This window comes from Emys orbicularis, chromosome 3, assembly GCF_028017835.1.
Source record: "Emys orbicularis isolate rEmyOrb1 chromosome 3, rEmyOrb1.hap1, whole genome shotgun sequence".
Taxonomy (NCBI): Eukaryota; Metazoa; Chordata; order Testudines; family Emydidae; genus Emys; species Emys orbicularis.
Genome location: NC_088685.1, coordinates 93,978,767 through 93,997,219, shown reverse-complemented (window position 1 = coordinate 93,997,219; position 18,453 = coordinate 93,978,767). Strand labels below are relative to the sequence as shown.

General features: G+C 50.5%; 1 protein-coding gene across 3 annotated transcripts in view; it reads left to right on the top strand.

Annotated features, from left to right (window-relative positions):
• The window catches only part of FAM184A (family with sequence similarity 184 member A), a 167,320-nt gene that overhangs the window by 45,942 nt on the left and 102,925 nt on the right, over nucleotides 1-18,453 (top strand). For 2 of the 3 annotated variants that reach the window (XM_065401664.1, XM_065401663.1), the window contains exon 1: nucleotides 2,302-2,955. In XM_065401664.1, coding sequence (XP_065257736.1) covers nucleotides 2,302-2,955 — 654 coding nt within the window. Of the gene's footprint in view, nucleotides 1-2,100; nucleotides 2,956-18,453 lie in introns of those variants that run through there. The other variant, XM_065401662.1, reaches the window with a different exon arrangement.

The following is an 18,453-nucleotide window of genomic DNA, read 5'->3' as shown; positions in this document are numbered from 1 at the left end:
AACTATAGGACCTTGGTTGCAACAATGATCTATACTGTCACAGTTCATGTCAATAACGTCACAGTGTAATATGAGAGAGCATATAAATCTTAAAAGTATTCTCTTCTTTTTAAATTCATTAATAAAGCATGGGCAAATATCTGTTTAAAAATTAACTAGAAATTAGTTGAAAAAACTGGGTGAAATAATCGTCCTTTTTAAACAACTCTTTCTTATGTCAAATTTAAATCTTGAAAATATTTCCTCTGACTTCTTCCCCTCCCCACCGTTCCACTTGACACTGTTTTTCCCCCTTTTGTTTTGAATGGAACTGAAACTGACATAGATGTTGTTTACACCTTGATAGTGAAGTGGTGCATTTTTGTGTTATTTTTTTAAATCAAGTAAATAAAGCCTCTAGATTTTTAGAATTCAAAGGATTTCTCCCTATATTACAGAGGTCCAAACCATGAACCTGTTTCTGCACATGTAGACCTGGCTAGAGCTTTGTGATTTGGGTGGGCTCCACAACTGCAGATGGTTGCTTCAATCCAGAGGGAAAGGCCCCCCTGTTCTTTGACTGGAATTGCTCTGAGCCCACTTAGACCCTCCCTAACCTAGAAGCAGAATATGGACTGTCCCTCACTATTACCATGCAGAGTGTTACTTGAGCTGCTGTAGGTTCCTTCTGCACAGAGAGAGAAGGGCAGACTTTATTTGCATGAGTCCCTTGCCTCTTCCTTGGCCTCTGGACTCCACTTTCACTCAGGGCCGCCCAGAGGATTCAGGGGGCCTGGGGTCTTCGGCGGCTGGTCCCGGGGCGGAAGGACCCCCCACCGCCGAATTGCAGCCAAAGACCCGGAGCGGAAGAAGCTCCGGGGGCCCGGGCCCCACGAGAGTTTTCTGGGGCCCCTGGAGTGAGTGAAGGACCCCGTTCCAGGGGCCCCAAAAAACTCTCGTGGGGGCTCCTGCGGGGCCCAGGGCCTGGGGCAAATTGCTCCACTTGTCCCTCCCCTCTGGGTGGCCCTGCTTTCACTTGGTTCATTTTTGACATCTTCCACTATAACTGTTACTTGGAAAGAAAAAGAGTTTGTGTTGTGGATCGGTGTCCTTTCCTGCCTCTTCTCTTCGTGTCTCGACTTTTCCAATCATGCTTCTTAAATGTCCCTTACACAGCTACGTTATGTGGGCTTAGGTGTAAATGTTTATTTAATATTTAATGCAGATTGTTTCAAAACTGTGTACTTGATTTGTAACTATTAACACTATTACTAGAGCTGGTTAAAAAAAAAAAATCCATCAGAACTTTTCTGTCAGAAAATACTGATTCAACAGAATTGAAATGCTCCATAGGAATGTATCAATTCTGTCAAAACTTATGATGGAAACCAGGAAGGCTGGCCTGCCTGGTTTTCTGCCAGCCTGCCTGGCTCCCTAGGTGGCATGCCGCCTGTTGGGTTTGCCAACTGGGCAGCCAGCAAAGTCTCAAACCTGTGCAGCCAGGGAGCTGGCAAGTCTGGAGAGCCCAGCAGCATACCCACCAAGCAGGGAGCTGGCAAGGAGCCGAGCAGCTCGCCTGCCTGCCAAGCAGCAGCATTTGGTGTGCCCTAAATATTTTGGAATTTCAGACCTGTGAAAAATTTGGACTTTTCAACTTGATAAAGGAGAATTTGTTTTTCAAAATCTTGACATTTTACAAGGAACAGAAATTCCATTTCCCAGTCAGCTCTACTGTTTACATGATATGCACTACTTTCTAGCAGAAAAATTCTTATCCAAATTGCAAATCTTTTATATTAATATTTGGGTGTTTTGGGGTATATCAGCTATTCCTTGTCTTCTGCAGTACTTGCGTATGACAACGCCAAGTGAATATTCACCAGCAGAATCACAGTACAAGAAGCACAGCAATGCTGTTTAACTCAAATGTATAAAACTACTGTAATATCTGGTACAAAAGGCCTATGAAGTCTCATTCCTAAAAATGTATGGTGCTCTATTTGTGTCATGAATGTGTATGACTATTTGTGACAGCGTGTCAAAATGCTTAGAGATTATTTTTTGATTTAGCAATGTCTGAATATACCTTTTAATTAATAAAATTCTGTTTTAAACTTGCAGGTAATATATGCTTTAAACACTAAGAATGATGAACATGAAGCTGCTATTCAAGCCCTCAAGGATGCTCATGAAGAAGAAATCCAACAAATTCTTGCAGAAACAAGAGAGAAGCTCTTACAGTATAAGAGTAAAGTTGCTGAAGAAATGGATCTTAAGAGAAAGATCCAGGTTTTGGAAGAGTCATTGGAAGATCATAAAAAGATGAAACATCAAGCCTTGACAGAATTTGAAGCTTACAAGGACAGAGTTGAAGATATGCAGCTTTGTGCAGAAGCCCAGCATGTCCAGCGTGTAGTAACTATGTCAAGAGAAGTAGAAGAGATTAGAAAGAAGTTTGAGGAGAGGCTACGAAGCTTTATACAATTGCAAGTACAGTTTGAGAAAGACAAACGCTCAGCTCTGGAAGACTTGAGAGCAGCACACAGATTGGAGATTCAAGAACTTCTGAAAACTCAGCAGAATCAGAATGCTACTTTAAGTAAGGGGCAAGAGAAGCTAGAGGAGTTGCACAGGTTGGAACTGGAAGATTTAAACAGCAAAGTTGAAGAGCTAAGACTGGAGAGGAAAAAACTCATTGAGGAGTATGAAGGCAAACTCAGCAAAGCTCAATCCTTTTATGAACATGAACTTGATGCTTTGAAAAGATCTCAGCTCTTTACAGCTGAAAGCCTGCATGCTTGCAAAGAGAAAGAAGTGGAGCTAAGAAGAGAGTTTCAAAGCCAAGAAGCTGTTTTACGGAAGAACCTTGGGAAACTGAAAACTGAATTGCAGATGGTACAGGATGAAGCGGGTAGTCGGCGAGAAAAATGCCAAAAGCTTCAGGTAGCTCTCAGTACAGCAGAAAACACTGTTCAGGTGAGACTGACCACACATCATTCTTTTAAGTTCCAATGTGTTTAGTAGAAATTAAACTAACCTAAAATATATACAGCAGTGGCAAATCATTAGCATGTATGTAGGACCCTACCAAATTCACAGTCCATTTTGGTCAATTTCACGGTCAGAGGATTTTAAAAATCATAAATTTCATGATTTCAGATATTTAAATCTGAAATTTCACAGTGTTGTAGTTGTAGGGAGTCCTGACCCAAAAAGGAGTTGGAGAGGGGGGTGTAGCAAGGTTATTGTAGGGGGGGTTGCAGTGCTGCTGGTGGCGGCGCTGCCATCAGAGCTGTGCGTCCAGAGAGTGCCAGCTGTTGGCTGGAAGCCCAGCTCTGAAGGTATCAGCACTGTCCGCAGCAGCACAGAAGTAAGGGTGGCAATACTGCGACAATCCCTCCCCACAAAAAATAACCTTGCAACCCCCCTACAACTCCCTTTTGGGTCAGGATCCCAATTTGAGAAATGCTGGTCTCCCCCATAAAATCTGTATAGAATAGGGTAAAAGCACACACAAGTCCAGATTTCACGGTGCAGAGACCAGATTTCACGGTCCACGACACGTTTTTCATGGCCGTGAATTTGTTAGGGCCCTACACATATGTTAGCTTTGAAAGTTAAGCTTTTGTCACCAGTACTTTGCTGGCTTTCCACCTTTCAGCTATTTTACCGATGTTCTACTCCCCGGTATTATGGTACAGAAATTGAAGTGCTGAAAGTTTCATTGCAGATTAGAGAGTACGCAGTCAAATGAGCACTGAGCAGTGGCTCTCCCTCAGAGCTCACCGTATTAGAATCCAACTTCACCTTTTATTTGTTTTTAAAAGGGTGGGTGACTGGCTCCAGGGCAAGGTAGGAATGAGGTGGTCAGTAACTAGTACAACTGAGGTCTGATTCTGGTATACTGTTATCATTGCTAGAAAAGTTTGGGAAACACTGATTTAGAGTGTACAGTGTGTTCAAACACATATGAGTAACCTCACACAAGTGACTGGTCCTGTAAATATTCTATATTGGTGTATAGTTGGACTATGAAGAAAATATTTCCATTTTGCTACATTATATTTGTCACTGCAGTTATTTGTGCCAGCTGTTATCTAGTAATTAATTTAAAATATGTTGAACAAATACATAATATTGTACAAAGAAAATGGTCTTTGTATACTCTTTGGTATGACGATGAGACCTATTAATCAACTTTTCCTATGTATACTTCTTGGACACATACAAGAGGCATTCACAAGTAATGTCTCAAATACTGTACACATTTTCAGAGAGTTGTCCTAATGTTGTTTTCTAAAGCTGCTCTAAAATAGGATATGAAGCCCCAGAAACATAAAGCAGGCTTTTGGGGACCAGAGGGGTTGAAAGCTTTACTTCTATGATGGAAGGAGGCGTAGAGTTTTGTAGATTGGGACTAGAAGAAATGATTCTATGGGACTCTATTTGCCCTTTGGTAGCTTTATTGAGGACTTCCCCCTTTAAGTGTGATCACCTTGTAGAAGAGATCAGTCAGCTTATATTTGCATTCATCACAACATTGAGCCCCCAAAGCCAGATGTATCCATTCTGCACTGTAGCCCACATGGAAAATATGAAGGATCTTAGGGTAAATGTGGGAACATCAAAGGTGTGAGCTGGCCTAGGTGAAATCTGAAAGGAGACCTAAACTTTTATGGTCGGGCTCAAGAAGAGGTCTCTCAGGTCCATTTACAGGGTGCAAGACACACAGACAGCATGAATAGAGATTCTGGAGGCAACCACTGTGAGCTCATAAACCTTATGAAAAGCCAGATCTGCCATTTTATCAGTGGAGTCCTTGGGGGATAAAACAGAATGGAAGAACGGCTTTTGAGATGCAGATTGTGGTGGGGCACATTTGTGTCCACCCTATGGACAGATAATATTCTGTTGGGGTAATCAAAGAGGCTGGGTTCTGCTCAGGGCCGGCTCCAGGGTTTTGGCCGCCCCAAGCAGCCAAAAAGAAAAAAAAAAAGCCGCAATCGCGATCTGCGGCGGCAATTCGGCGGGAGGTCCTTCGCTCCAAGCGGGAGTGAGGGACCGTCCGCCGAATTGCTGCCGAATACCTGGATGTGCCGCCCCTCTCCGGAGCGGCCGCCCCAAGCATCTGCTTGCCAGGCTGGTGCCTGGAGCCGGCCCTGGTTCTGCTTTGCCATGCGATCTGGGTTAGTGGATCTCCTTCCAGACATGACGGCCCACTTGCTAAGCTTCTCCCATATATTACAGGTGCTGGCTCCCTAGGACTCTGCCCTACTTTTTCCCCATTGAGACCCCCTGATCTGCATAAGACTTGGATGCAGAGTGAAGAATTATCTTTTAGTTTTCCTCTGCCTAGGATTCTTGGCTGATGCGGAGTTTGGAGTCTCAGCTTTTTCCATCTTCTCCTTTCTCCTTTTTTTATTTAAAAGGCCTAAGAGAAAAGAAGCATGGGGAATTAGAAGGTAGTGAAGAGGAGACAAAGCAGAAGGACTAAGGCAAGAACTCCATGCTTTCAAGGCAAAGAAGGCAAAGGAATGAGAGAGAGGGGGTTATACTGCGATTTATAAAAGGCAGATCTAACTCTCAGTCCTTGGCCTCATAACATAAACTCTGCCTGATTCTTCCACCCTGCCTCCTATCCCACAAGAGGAGCAAAGGGGAGCATATGGAAATCCTATTTATTATGGATAGATCTGGCAGTACCACATATCATAAGGTTGCCTGGTACTTCCCATTATAACACCCTGTTTTCAGTTGTTTTATACCGGTGCTAAACTTTAAGTTTTCGGGCTGAAATTTTCCATGACGGGTGTCTGCCTCAGTCTGACTCTTTTTGGGGAATTTTAGCTAAAGCCGTTCAGCTGTTTCAAAAAATGAGGTTAGGGGAAAATATGTAATTTTTCCATGTCATAAAATAATTCTAACAACTATTTTGTTTAGATGGTCTAATGACTTGAAATTTGGCATGGAGGATTCCTTTGTGTCAGGTATATGCCTTTGATCTCCCATGAAAATCTGCTCAAACTTGGCCAAGTTATAAGCCTTTGAAAAATCTCAGTTTGCATGTGCTAAATAGAGACTTGTTAGAATTTCACAGCTAAAATCTCTTTAGATTCTTTGTGCACTGAGCATGCTTGAGCTCTGTATGATGAGGCACATGAGGAGGAGGGCCTGGGACTGGGAGTTAGGGAGTATGGGCAGGAGCGATTATTGGAGGGTGGGGTTGGGAGGAAAAGAGAGAGATTGTATGAGGACCCAGGAGGGGAGTACTGGGACTGGCTGGGCAAGGAGATTGGGGACAAAGAGCTGGAAAGGGAAACTGGAATTGGCAGGACAAGGTGACTGAAGTGAGGTGAGAAACTAGGATTTGGAGGGGAACCCATGAAGGAGAGTCTTGGACTTGCTGGGCAAGGAGACTGAGACTGGGATGAGAAGCCTGAATGGAGACTGGGGCAGGGACAGGTTGCCAGGGCAGAAGGGGTCAAATTTGGGGGAATTGGGCAAAAGGATCTGTGATCACTAGCACACACTCCCCTCTAATTCCTGGAATGGAACCAAAGAATACTGAATCTCACTAATCTTCTGATGTCAGCAAATATCAGTGAAACCCACTGAGAAAGTGTGTGTCTCATTCCCCTCTATGAAGTTGTCTGCTGTCCCAGAATCCACCAGTGTCTTCTGTGGTGGAATTCGTTAGGGCTCCCCTGGAACACGGAGGTGGACCTAGACCTTAAGGTGCAGGGAATGTTAACCATGCCTGGGGCATGCCTCAGTGAGGAGTAGGAATGCGTTACCTCAGGGTTTGTCCAGGTCAACCCCTTCTACTGGGCCTCAGCATGGTAGTTTCCCAAATTGCATCATGCTGGAGCTGAGGTTGGGCAGTAGGAAAGAGCATGGCCAGATCCCCCACAATAGAAGCACAGCCTGTGGCAACGATGGTGCTCTTTTTCCTTAGGTGGGCACTATCCAGCTGGATGGGGTCAGGTTGTACACAGATATCGAGGGGCGCTGGCCAGCTGGTAATGCAGACCCCTTCTTTTCCTCACGTCGTTCATACAACTTATTGTTGATGCATATGACTAGGTCAATGAAGGCATCTAGTTTGGTTTGGGCATCCATACAGACTAGTTCATCCTTAACCTCCTTGTGTAGCCCCCATCAGAACTGGTAGAGGTGGACCGCTTCATTCCATTTAGTGTTGGAGACCAGATGTCAAAAGTGGGCGGCACAGGAGGAGCCAGTCCATGCCCCTGCTGGAGTTTGCACAGGGTCGTCTCTACCCAGTGGGCACAATGGGGATTGTCAAATATTGCAGAGAATGCTTGGAGAAAGGCATCCCAGTTCAACAGCATTGGATTTGCTCGTTAGAGTAGGGTTCTACTTTTGCTTGATCAGTGGGATAGGACTGGGGGCAGAGCAGAAACAGCAGGTGGCATTGGTTAACAACCCCCCTGAATTTTTGGCTGTCCCCATTAAGACATTCTGGGAGGAGTACTGAGGGGATTGGGTCCTGGCTGCAGTGCATGCCCTTAGTGCAGCATTCTCTGCTGGGCCGCCTGCTCTCATAGCATCTGGTTGTGTGTGGCGTGCTGTGCTAGTTGGACCCGTAGTGCCGGGTTTTCCTCATGGAGGTGGGTGGATTGCCTTCACAGAGCTTGTTTCTCTGTTGTGAGCTGTGATAATTGGGCTCGAAGTGTAGGGAGATCCTCCTGGGAGTGGTCATCCCATTCAGGCATCTCCAGTACTCTCTGGGACAGGCTGGACAGGGAGTGGCTCACTCTCTCCATGTTCCCCCAAGGTAGGTCTTCGTCATAGGCTAGGGTGGTCCAGGAAAACTGTTAGGGTCCCAACAAGGGCATTCAGGGCCAAGGGTCAGAGCAGGTGCAAACCTGAGGCTGGGAGTAGCAGAAGAGTTCATAATCAGGTCCAGGTCAGCGTTGATACCAAGGGTCTGAGTCCAAGTCAGGAGGCAAAGTCCAGTTGAGGTCAAGCCAGGAATTTAAGAGCAAGGAGCAGGAGTAGTTGTGGCAGCTACAGAAGATCCATGCTGTTGTCCGGACACTTCCTGAAATGCCCCTTGGGTTTATATAAGGCAGGGAGCCAACTAGGAGCCATGGAACTGCTGTCTGTCAGACCCTTGAGGTGGAACTTCCAGTGGTCTGTATCCGCAGCAGGTCATAGGAAGAGCCCAGCTCACTGATATTGAGAAGTACTGAAAGATAATTTCCCCCAGTACTGATTCATCTCCCAGAGCCTACATACCCTCCTTTCACATTTTAGACGGCGACTTACTGTCTGGTACTGACCTGTCTACACACAGACTCTTTGAGGTACCGAACAATGTTTTCAGGTTGTACCAATACAACATTCTCTGGTGCTGCCTCACAAGCCTCCCTTTCTAACGTTGGTACCAATGCAAGTACAGGTCTCTTGCCAGGGCCTGGTATTGACCCAACCACTGGTACCAGCACCACTTGCCTCCTCAGGGATACAGGGGATGATGCCTCATCAGATTCGGCGGTGTCTGTAAAAGGTTCCTCTTCCTTCCAAACTCCCTCTTTCAAGGTTCACACTGAAGGAGAAGCTCCTAGCAGGAAGCACACCTGGCTATCCTGGCAAGGACAGCCTTCAAGTCCTGTCCCCTTTCCCTTATGTCCCACCACAATGGGCTTATTGGAACCCATGAGCTCTATATGGCAATCTTTACAACAGGGTACCATCTCAAAAGAGGACTCGTCAGGAGCATCAGCCACACCCGCAGGCCCTGCTCCACAGGAACATCTCTCAGAGCAGAAGTCAGTAGAAAAGGAAGAAATGATACCCTCCTACAAGACCTCCTTCTCACCAGATGAGGGTGTCATGGCTTCCCCACCATCTTACCCTGATAAGCCTTTCAAGACTGTATTAAAAGGTTAGAGGACACATTACAAATTCCATTGAAGGACATACAGTAAGCCTAACATTCTTTGTTGGATATCCTTCATACACCTCCTTGGGGCACGATTGCCTTGCCCCTCAATAAGGCTAAGATTTAGTCATGGGTATTTTTAGTAAAAGTCATGGACAGGTCACAGACAGTAAACAAAAATTCACGGCCCTATGACCTGTCCATGACTTGTACTGTATACTCCTGACTAAATCTTGGGGGGCTCTAGGGGCACTGCTGGTGCTTGGGCAGGGCGCACCAGAGCACCCACTGGTGCTGGGGGGGAACTCCAGGGCACCCGCTGCTGCTCTGGGGCACCTGCTGGTGCTGGGGGGAAGAGGGGGACTCCAGGGCGCTTGTTGGTAATGGGGAGGGATGCTCCGGGGCATCCGCTGGTGCTCGGGGGGAGGGGCGGCCCGGTACCACTGCTCATGGGGCAGCCCGGTACCGCTGTCACTGCTGCTGCTCACCGCAGGAGTAAGGATCTATCAGTTCCAATCTTGGTTCCGATGTGTAAACCAAAAGACAGGCATCTACCATTATTACCTTCAACATTGAGCTCAAACTCTGTGCCCATATCCTGTAGGGATCCAACATCCATGGTGACCAAGGACATATTGGATCTGACGGCCCCAACCACCAGTTCACCCCAGGGAGGTCTGAGGTCTAAGTCTCCCTGGAGAACATTTTTGCACTTCTTTATCCTCAACCTCCTCTTCTCTTGAGTTCAACCTTATTTAAAGACATCATTACACTGGAGGAAGATACCACCTTGAGGACATGGGGCCACTCTCCTCTTACATCCCTGAACCTGAGTACCCATCCATCGGTACCAATGGTTCTTCTTCGAGTGCTTGCTCATATCGATTCCAATTAGGTGTGCGCGCGCCGCGTGCACGATCGTCGGAGATTTTTTTACCCTAGCAACACCCGGTGGGTCGGCTGTGGAGCCCCCTGGAGTGGCGCCTTCATGGCGCTGGATATATACCCCAGCCAACCCAGCGCCCCCTCAGTTCCTTCTTACCGCCCCTGACGGTCGTTGGAACTGTGGAGCGCGGCATAGCTGTTCTCCACTCTCCCTAGCTTATTCTGTTTTCGCTGTAGATAGTTGTAGTTATAGTTGTTGTATAGAGTTAGATAGTTATTCATTTTAGTTTTAATAGTTATAAATAGTTAGCGGGGGTTAAGGGGGTTGTTCTCCCCCTTTTTCCCCCCGGCGCATAGCCGGGCTCATGCCCAAGGCTCCTGGCTTTAAGCAGTGCGCGTCCTGCGCTAAGCCTATGCCGACGAGTGACCCGCACAACTCCTGTTTGAAGTGCCTCGGAGAATCCCATCAGGCAGATAAGTGCCATATCTGTAAGGCCTTCAAGCCAAGAACTAGAAAGGAGCGGGACTTTCGACTTCGGCAGCTCCTAATGGAGGCGGCACTTAGCCCGGATCCTCCCTCGGCGCGCCCAGCCCCGGCGCCGAGCGCCTCGGTGCGCAGCGCCCCGGCGGCCCCCACGGGTACTGCACCGCGCGCTGATTCGCGGCACCGGCCGCCTTCGGCACCGCACCCACAAGGGACTCGGCACCGGTCCACATCTCCGGGCCACAAGAAAGCCCGCAAGGCGCAGGTGACTGCTGTCCCTAAGACGCCGGCTCCCCCGGTGTCGGGGGTAGATCTGCGTCCAACTTTAGAGCGCCAGAAACAAGTGCCTGCCACACCGTCGACTCCGGCACAGAGGCCGTTGAGTCCGGTGCGGACTGTATCTCCACCTCGGTCGGTGCTTGAGCCTTGTCTCCCGTCCACTCCAGAGACCTTCGCGACGGCGAGAGACCTTATTGCTCTCACGGAGCCGGGGCCGTCCCAACCACTGGCACCGTTGGCTCCTCGCGCGGTGCAATCCAGGGGCAAGCCTGCCCTGGTACGCCCGCCGTCTCAGACCGAGGACTCACGGCACCGCTCCAGGTCTCGGAGCAGCTCCCGAAGCCGCTCGCAGTCCCGGCGCCGACTATCACCTCGGCACCGGTCGTACTCGCGGCCAAGATCCTCTTCACGGCACCGGTCTATGTCTCGGCACCGTCATGATCATCGGTACCGATCGGACTCAAGACGTAGTTCTCGGCACCGGTACGAGCGTCGTTCGACTTCGAGGGGCCGCTCCCGGTACCACCTCTTGTCGCGGTCGTCGTCCCGCTCAAGGTCCGGATCTCGGCACCGGCGGGGCTACCGGCACCGTTCCCGATCCCGGTACCGCTCACCGGCACCGCGCAGGGACCGATCCCCCTACGACCGGCACCGATCGGCACCGCACCATCCGGAGCCGGTTTCGACGCGCTCGGCACCGCCTTGGCCCTCGAGATCGCCATCTCGTTCCTCGGAGCGGGCCTCGAGATCGGCGTACCCTCCTCAAGGGCAGGCGGCTACGTCTGACTTGGGCCCTTGGCAGGACGCGGTCGTGGACCCTGTGCAGGGACCTGCACACTGGTCCTTTTGGACTCCGTGGGCCTACCATCAGGCTCAGGGGGCTCCACCACCATCAGCCTCTCGCTCGGCACGTTCCGAGCCCAGGGCCCCGGAGGCCACCATCTCCCGCCCTCCCCCAGGAGGCATGGAGGCCCCCGTGCCCACACCAACTGGGGGCCCGGACCCAGAAGCAGGCGATGCTCCGCTTCAGGGACCCCTGGAGCAGGACCCGGCATTAGACCCCTTGCCACCGGAGGCATCTTCCTCATCTTCCCCAGATGAGGCGGTGGCGGGCACAACAGCCACGGGTCCGCCCCCTATAGATCTTCGGGCCCACCAGGACCTATTGCGCCGCCTGGCGTGTAATATGGATCTCCGGGCGGAGGAGATCGTAGAGGTACAGAACCCGGTGGTGAGCATCCTCTCCGCTGATGCCCCATCTAGAGTGGCACTACCTCTTATACGTACAATTGAGGCGAATGCCACTTCGATTTGGCAAACCCCTGCCTCTATCCCGCCCACAGCCAGAGGCGTGGAAAGAAAGTACTTTGTCCCTTCAAAGGACTACGAGTACCTCTATACCCACCCCCAACCGTGCTCACTAGTGGTGTCATCGGTGAACGCACGGGAACGCCACGGCCAGCAGGCTGCAGCGCCCAAATCGAAGGACGCTAAGCGCTTCGATTTGTTTGGGCGCAAGGTGTATTCGGCGGGAGGGCTACAACTGAGAGCGGCCAACCAGCAGGCGCTCTTGAGCCGCTATAACTTTAATTCCTGGGCCTCGATGGGGAAATTTAAAGAACTGGTTCCCCAAGACTCCAGGGAAGAGTTTGGGGCCTTAGTAGAGGAAGGTAAGAAGGTGGCACGTACCTCCTTACAGGCCTCTTTAGACATTGCGGACTCGGCCGCTAGAACACTGGCCTCAGGCATAGCCATGCGGCGTATCTCCTGGCTCCAGGTCTCAGGCCTGCCGCCTGAACTTCAGCAGACGCTGCAGGACTTACCTTTTGAGGGCCAGGGCCTGTTTTCCGAGAAGACGGACTCTCAGCTGCAGAGCCTTAAGGACTCAAGGACAATCATGCGCTCCCTGGGGATGCATGTCCCAGGGCCTCAGCGCAGACCCTTTAGGCCCCAGCCTCAAAGGTTCTACCCTCCCCCGCCTCGTCCGAGACAGGACTTTGCCAGAAGGCGGGGTCGAGGTGGCAGGCGAAGGTCGACCGGCCCTCAACCGGCCCAAAACCAAGGGCCGCCTAGGCCACCTTCAGGCCCTAGGCAGAACTTTTGAAGGTGCGGTCGAGGACGGCACCTCAACCGATATCCAGGATCCAACTCCCTCCTTTCGGGATCGCCTCTCCCATTTCCACCGTGGTTGGTCCCTTATAACCTCGGACCGCTGGGTCCTTCGCACGGTGGAGAGGGGATACGCTCTCCAATTTTCCTCGTTCCCCCCCTCCCATTCCCCCTCCCTGTCCCTCTTCAGGGACCCTTCTCACGAGCAACTCCTTACACAGGAGGTTTTTGGACTCCTCTCTATGGGGGCCATAGAGGAGGTTCCGCTAGAGTTAAGGGGCAGGGGGTTTTATTCCCGCTACTTCCTGATCCCCAAGTCAAAAGGGGGTCTGCGACCCATCTTAGACTTGCGCGGACTCAACAAATTCATAGTAAAGTTGAAGTTCCGCATGGTATCATTGGGGACCATTATCCCTTCCCTGGATCCTGGAGATTGGTTCGCCGCCCTCGACATGAAGGACGCATATTTCCACATAGCGATCTATCCACCTCACAGGCGCTTCCTGCGATTTGTAGTAAACAAGGTGCACTACCAATTTGCAGTCCTTCCCTTCGGCTTGTCCTCGGCTCCCAGGGTGTTCACAAAGTGTGTGGCGGTCGTCGCGGCATACCTCCGCCGACAAGGGATACAGGTGTTCCCGTATTTAGACGACTGGCTGGTACGCGGCCGCACCAGAGACCAAGTTCAAGGTCATGTTCACATAGTGATACAAACTTTCCACGAGCTGGGCATCCTGCTCAACAGAGAGAAGTCCACTCTAGTGCCAACCCAGAGGATAGAATTTATCGGAGCAATCCTAGACTCCACATGTGCCCGAGCTATTCTACCAGACAACCGCTTTCATACCATCACAAGCGTCGTTCAAGGTCTCAGGGCATTTCCCATTACCACAATAAGGACATGCCTCGCCCTGTTGGGTCACATGGCCTCGTGCACCTACGTAACCAGGCATGCCAGACTACGGCTTCGCCCACTACAGGCTTGGGTATCGTCGGTGTACCGTCCTCACCGAGACAACCTGAACATGGTGGTCACGGTTCCGGGTTCGGTCTTGACCTCCCTCACCTGGTGGTTGGATCGCACGACAGTCTGTGCAGGAGTGCCGTTTCACACCCCACAACCCTCCCTCCACCTGGTCACGGACGCTTCATCTCTAGGATGGGGCGCTCACCTCGGGGAGCACCATACCCAGGGCCTGTGGACCGCGTCCCAACTAGCCCTGCACATCAATGTCCGAGAGCTGATGGCGGTGCGCCTAGCCTGCCAGGCATTCCTCAACCTCCTACAGGGCCGGTGCGTGTTGGTTCTCACCGACAACACCACGGCCATGTTTTACATCAACAAGCAAGGCGGAGCCCACTCATCGCTCCTATGCCAAGAGGCCATTCGCCTGTGGGACTTCTGCATCGCCCACTCGATACACCCCACGGCATCGTTCCTCCCTGGAGTCCAGAATACGCTGGCGGACCGTCTCAGCAGGTCCTTCCAGACGCACGAGTGGTCAATTCGCCCCGACATCATCTATTCCATCTTCCAGAGGTGGGGATTTCCCCAGGTCGACCTGTTTGCGTCTCGAGCCAACAGGAAGTGCCAGACATTCTGCTCCCTGCAAGGGCGAGCTCGAGGCTCTCTGTCGGACGTCTTCCTTCTATCATGGAAGGATCACCTGTTCTACGCCTTTCCTCCATTTCCACTGGTCCACAGGGTATTACTCAAGTTACGCAGAGACCAGGCACGGGTGATTCTAGTCGCTCCAGCTTGGCCAAGGCAGCACTGGTACACCACACTGTTGGAGCTCTCGGTTCAAGCACCGATCACGCTTCCCTTGTGCCCCGACCTCATCTCTCAGGACCACGGCCGACTGTGTCACCCCGACCTGCAATCGCTCCACCTCACCGCGTGGATGCTCCATGGCTGAATCGGTCAGAGCGGCAATGCTCCCAGCCCGTCCAACAGATTCTGCTGGGAAGTAGAAAGCCCTCTATACGGACCACTTACTTAGCCAAGTGGAAACGGTTCTCCTGTTGGTGCGAGCAGCGAGCCACGTCCCCCCTGCAGGCGCCTATTCCTCTCATACTTGAATATCTCCTATCCCTAAAACAGCAGGGGTTGGCGATATCTTCAATCAGGGTTCACCTCGCCGCTATTTCGGCGTTCCACCCAGGAGAGCCCGCTTCCTCGGTCTTCTCTAACCCGATGGTCGTTAGATTCCTCAAGGGGTTGGACCGGCTGTACCCGCAGCAACGCCAGCCCGTTCCGACCTGGGACCTCAACCTGGTCCTTTCCAAGCTCACAGGGCCTCCGTTTGAACCATTGGCTACCTGTTCACTCCTGTACCTATCCTGGAAGACAGCCTTCGTTGTAGCCATCACCTCAGCACGGCGCGTTTCTGAACTCAGAGCGCTCACGTCCGAGCCCCCATACACGGTGTTCCATAAGGACAAGGTGCAGCTTCGCCCCCACCCTGCCTTTCTTCCCAAGGTGGTCTCACCTTTCCACGTGAACCAGGATATATTTCTCCCGGTCTTCCATCCTAAGCCGCACGCTACTCGCCAAGACCAGCGTTTGCATTCTTTGGACGTACGCAGGGCCCTGGCCTTCTATATTGACCGTACAAAGCCGTTTAGAAAGACCACACAACTCTTCGTTGCAGTCGCCGACCAGATGAAAGGCTCACCGGTCTCCTCACAGTGCCTGTCCTCTTGGATCACGTCCTGTATTCGTGCTGCTACGACCTGGCCGGGGTCCCGACGCCACGCCTCACCGCTCACTCCACGAGAGCCCAGGCCTCCTCGACTGCCTTCCTGGCTCAAGTCCCGATCCAGGACATTTGTAGAGCTGCAGTTTGGTCGTCAGTCCACACCTTCGCCGCTCACTATGCGCTGGTGCAGCAATCCAGAGACGATGCTGCATTCGGCTCAGCAGTTTTGCACACAGCAATGTCTCACTCCGACCCCACCACCTAGGTAAGGCTTGGGAGTCACCTAATTGGAATCGATATGAGCAAGCACTTGAAGAAGAAAAGACGGTTACTCACCGTTGTAACTGTTTTTCTTCGAGATGTGTTGCTCATATCCATTCCAAACCCGCCCCCCTTCCCCACTGTCGGAGTAGCCGGCAAGAAGGAACTGAGGGGGCGCTGGGTCGGCTGGGGTATATATCCAGTGCCATGAAGGCGCCACTCCAGGGGGCTCCACAGCCGACCCACCGGGTGTTGCTAGGGTAAAAAAGTCTCCGACGATCGTGCACGCGGCGCGCGCACACCTAATTGGAATGGATATGAGCAACACATCTCGAAGAACAACAGTTACAACGGTGAGTAACCGTCTTTTCCACCTGATGATTGAAAACCAAATTTCTCATAACATGGAGGCCCCAGATGAGCATTTATCCCCACATAGACTTTCCAAGTACCAGTGGTTCCTAGTGCCATGGAGTTTGCACCAACCAGTTGACACTTTGTACTGACGTTGCTGGGGCCCCTGGGACCCTTTCTCTAGGCACCCCAGATCCATGTATGGACCTTGTCTACCCTCTCCAAGCCAACTCCAAATGGCTGTATTTGAAAGTGGAGCTGGATGCAACAGTTCCAGCAGCTATTTTATCGTCTTCCCCAGATGAGGCAGTTATCCCATCTTCACCATCTCCACTGATTGTCACAGGCAAAATCAGAAGTCCTTTACAAGGAGCGGTGTCCGAGCTCCAGATCCAGCTCAAAGAGGTTCAAGATTTTCAGCAAAAACTCCTGGACTTATTATAACTCTCAGGTCCAATGAGGCCATGATGGAGACAGCCAGGGAGTGTGGCACAGTCCCACCCCAAAAAAGGCTGCCCGGATAGCAAGGGCCGTGCCCGTGACTCTGGTCTATAGTCCATACAGCCCCAAGACCAGAGGCAACCCTACAGACTCAGCCATGGGGCTGTAATGTGCCCCTCCCCCACCCCAAAAGGGTGAGGGGTGTACTCGCCACGCAACACTTCCACTCATCCAGTCCCAACATATCCAAGTAATGTCAGACAATACGACTGTCTTCTATGTAAACAAATAGGAGGAACAAGATCCTTTCTCCTGTGTGTAGAGACAGTCAACTTCTGAAAATGGTGAATCAGAAACCACATAACCCTCTCAGCAGTGTACCTACTAGGTGCGCAGAACTCCCTAACAGACAGAATCCGCAGACCTTTTTCCACAGACCATGAATGGGAGATTCATGATTCCATCCTAAATGAGATCTTCACGCAGTTGGGAATGCTGTCTTGGACCTCTTTGTCTCGCAAGCAAACACAATTCCCCCATCCACAGCTCCAGAACAGCGTTAGGCCAAGGCTTGAAGAATGACGCCCTTCTACCCTGGACAGACCATCTCAGATGTGCCTTCTCGCCCATCCCACTAAGACCACAAGTGCTGCGAAAGATTTGTCAAGACAAGGATCAAGTTATCCTCATTGCACCCAACTGTCCAAGACAGTTCTGGTTCTCGGACCTCTGCAGGATTTGAACCTGTCCGACTATCAACATCTGATCATTTCTGGATCTTCTGGTGCAACACAACAATGTAACTAGGCACCCCAATGCAGGACCTTTACAACTCAAGGCCTGATATTTGGATAGGCATTGAATGTAGAATGCTCATGTTCACTAGTGGTCCAATCCGTCCTCATTCAAAGCAGGAAGGATTCTATTAGGAGATGTTATTCAGCCAAATGGAAACATTTCTCTTCTTTGGAAATAATGTGCTATTTTGACAGAGTCAGCTAGAATTCCCTGTTACTTTAGATTACCGACTCACCCTGAAGACGTTGAGCTTCTCAATCCGTTCCCTATGGATCCACCTCGTGGTAATCAGCACTCTTCATCCTCCAGTTGAGGGCCATACTACCTTTACTCATGCAGTGACAGCTAGATTCCTGAAGGGACTTGTTAGTCTGACCACTGGTGGGAAACTTCTAACACCACAATGGGATCTCAGTCTCATCCTTTCAGTTCTCAGCAGACCTCCCTTTGAAGCATTAGGCACCTGTTTTAAGTTCCCATCTCTTGATGAAGGTTGTCTTCCTAAGTGCCGTTACATCAGCCAGAAGGATGAGTGAGCTGGGAGCGCTCATGGCAGATCTATCATATACCATTTTTCAAAAAGAGAGAATCTCTTTGTCTCCACCTGAAATTGATCTCTAAAGTAATTTCAGACTTTCACATGAATCAAACCATCCAGTATTTTTTTTTCAAAACCTTGTGCATCTGATATGGAGAGAAGATTTCACTCCCTAGATGCCCAACAGGCACTGGCATTCTACCTACAGAGAATGAAAGCAATTACAAAGACACCCCAGAGGGGGTGAGAGCCCATTCCACCAGAGCACAAGCAGCCTCTGTGGCATCTCTGTACGACATACTCTTAATAGATATATGTAGGGTGGCTATATCCAGTTCCATCTACACCTTTACAAAACATTATGCATTGGTCCATACTTTTTTACAGATACAGGTGTAGGGACGTCCGTATTATGGACATCCATACCATCTGCATCCTTGCACCCATCTCCTGACTGACTACAGCTTATTAATCTCTCACATGTTGAATACATATAGGGACCATGACTTGAAGAAGAAATGGAGGTTACTTACCAGGAACTGGAGGTTCTTTGGGATGTGTGGTCCTTTTCTGTATTCCACTACCAGCCCTCTGTCCCCTCAGCTGTGGATCATGACCGGGTTCACGGTAGAAGAAGGAACTGGAGAAACATCAGTCTGCACTGCCCATTATATCCTCGGTTCAGAGCACGAGGATACCAACTGCAAATATGAGG